Source organism: Cyprinodon variegatus, unplaced genomic scaffold (genome assembly GCF_000732505.1).
Source record: "Cyprinodon variegatus isolate N-32 unplaced genomic scaffold, C_variegatus-1.0 Scaffold4943, whole genome shotgun sequence".
NCBI lineage: Eukaryota > Metazoa > Chordata > Actinopteri > Cyprinodontiformes > Cyprinodontidae > Cyprinodon > Cyprinodon variegatus.
The window spans coordinates 1-2,331 of NW_015155396.1; the positions used below are offsets into that span (position 1 = coordinate 1).

At 34.5% G+C, this 2,331-nt stretch overlaps 1 gene segment (V, D, J or C); it reads right to left on the reverse strand.

Annotated features, from left to right (window-relative positions):
• Positions 1-1,730: 1,730 nt before the first annotated feature.
• Positions 1,731-2,247, reverse strand: LOC107081435. The segment is given in 2 exon segments: positions 1,731-2,050; positions 2,196-2,247. Coding segments are annotated over 2 exon segments (372 nt in total).
• Positions 2,248-2,331: the final 84 nt, after the last annotated feature.

The window sequence follows — 2,331 nt, forward strand, 5'->3', positions numbered from 1 at the left end:
AACATCATCATTGTGCTGCTGGTGGTTCAGTGGCTCTGAAAGGCCTGGACAGCCTCTGATCAACACTGACCTCTTAACAGCTGGGAGCAGAGAGGGAGGACACATATGCAAACACACAGAGTCAGTCACATAGAGCTGAACTCTTCATCTTCAGAATATCTGTTTCTTTTTTTCCCTCTGCTACTTTTTAAAGTGTTTTACGGCCAGGTGTATCGTCTGTAAAATGTGTATCAGATTTTATTTTTGAACCTTCTATTTTTTCTCAAGATCCTAAATTTTTCAACATAATAAAAAACATAAACCATCACATCTGTTGTATGTGGAGTCAATAAAGATAAATTAGCAACAAATCACCATTTTGTGTTCATGACAAAATATTATTAGACAATTTTTTTCCCAAATGAGTTCAACATGGTTTAACGTGGAACATCTGGTTTTGGTCATATGAGAACATAGAGAGGATTCTTCTTCTCTATGCCATAAAGACCCATTAGGATTGAAACTACACATCAACAAAAAGGTTTGGAAATGGTTTAAACATATTTTTTACATTACGGTTTCCTTGTCAAATATTTTACTTTATAAATAAATTCAATGTTTTCCTATAAATAAGGAAACAACTATGTATATCTCTATATAAAGAAAAAAAATGTTGCTCAGTTTTTTTTTTTTTTTTTTTTTGCAGAAATATTCCACATCTTTACTGCAGCTTCTAAATATTTAAACAATGAAAACAAATCAAAAAACAAGATGCTGTAAAACAATATTTGTAAAATATGTTTCATGACACTTAACTGAAAGCCTGTTTAGTGATGATGTCATAAAATCAGTCAAAGTCATTTTTCTACAAAATGTTTTGTGTCAAAACTGTACCTCATTTTTTTTGTCATCTTAATTGAAAGCAAATTCACTGAGATACTCAAGGCCTGTTCAACATTATATAGGTTAATGACCACAGATTATTCATCTTTATCTGTGTCAGAGGTAGTTAGTATTGGAAAGACTTTTATATTGTTTCAAAAATTTTATCCTTTAAGAAAAAATATATATTTTTTTCTTTCTACATTACAATAGTTTTTAAACATAATCTGATATCTAATCAAAATAGGTTTCAAACCATGTCTTTATGAATAAAACAGTAAAAGAAATGTCACATTGTCATGTGTTTGGTTTCTGTTAGCATTATCAATTATGTTTCCATTCATTCTAGTTAGTTTATTGATTTTTTTTCTATTGTTGTTCAAACTATTTGCTCTGATAGAATCTTCAGCTTGAACTTGAGTGGTGTTCAGAGTTTGATCTACTGCCTCTGAAACCATTTAGAGTTCATTAAACTATTTTTAGTTTAATTAATGAGCAGCTAGAGAGTTTAATCAGCTTTATGTTCTAATTAAGCTGTTTTTAGATTCAATATTTGGCTGAATTAAAGTTTTTTTATTTGTTTTTCTTAAAGCCTTATTTTGTCTGAACCAGAATTAGAGGCTTAAACAATATTTTTACTGATCAAAGAATCTGTTCAGACAGGAGAGCTAAATCTGCATCGAGTTGTCAACAATGTTTTCTTCCATTTATGTGTTTACTATACAAGTGAATATACTTTTGAGGAAAGATATTTAGATCAAATGATTGTTACTCTGTGTGTGTTTAGTGATCTGTGTCAGAGTCTGCTGTGACATTCAGCTGGAGTTTCTGTTCAGTCTGACTGAGGGAGGTTTTTGCACGACTGTTTTTCACTGTGTGAACACCCACTGACTGTTGATGCTATGAAGACTCTGACAGTAGTAAGCTGCAGCGTCTTCAGCCTGAACTCCGCTGATGGTCAGAGTGAAGTCAGAACCAGAACCACTTCCACTGAAACGATCAGGGACTCCAGACTGACGGCTGCTTCCACATGTTATAAGGAGTTTAGGAGCATCTCCTTGTTTCTGAAGGTACCATTGGAAGCAGTTACCTGGACTTGGATTAACTTTACATTTAATAGAGACAGTCTGTCCTGGAACAACAGACTGAGATCCTGGAGTCTGAGTTATAGTGACTTGACCTGATGATCCTAGAAACACAAAATAAAAATACATTTTCTTGGAGAAAAGTTGAGCTTAAAAACATTACATCACCATCCAAACCAAAGCTGGTTGATATGTATCCTGGGGAACATGGTTACATCTTAGGCCAAAGTTTTCAGCAGAGAGTCTCACCCTGAACCAGGAGCTCCAGGATGGTCAGCAGTAGAGTCAGTAACATCATCATTGTGCTGCTGGTGGTTCAGTGGCTCTGAAAGGCCTGGACAGCCTCTGATCAACACTGACCTCTTAACAGCTGGGAGCAGAGAGG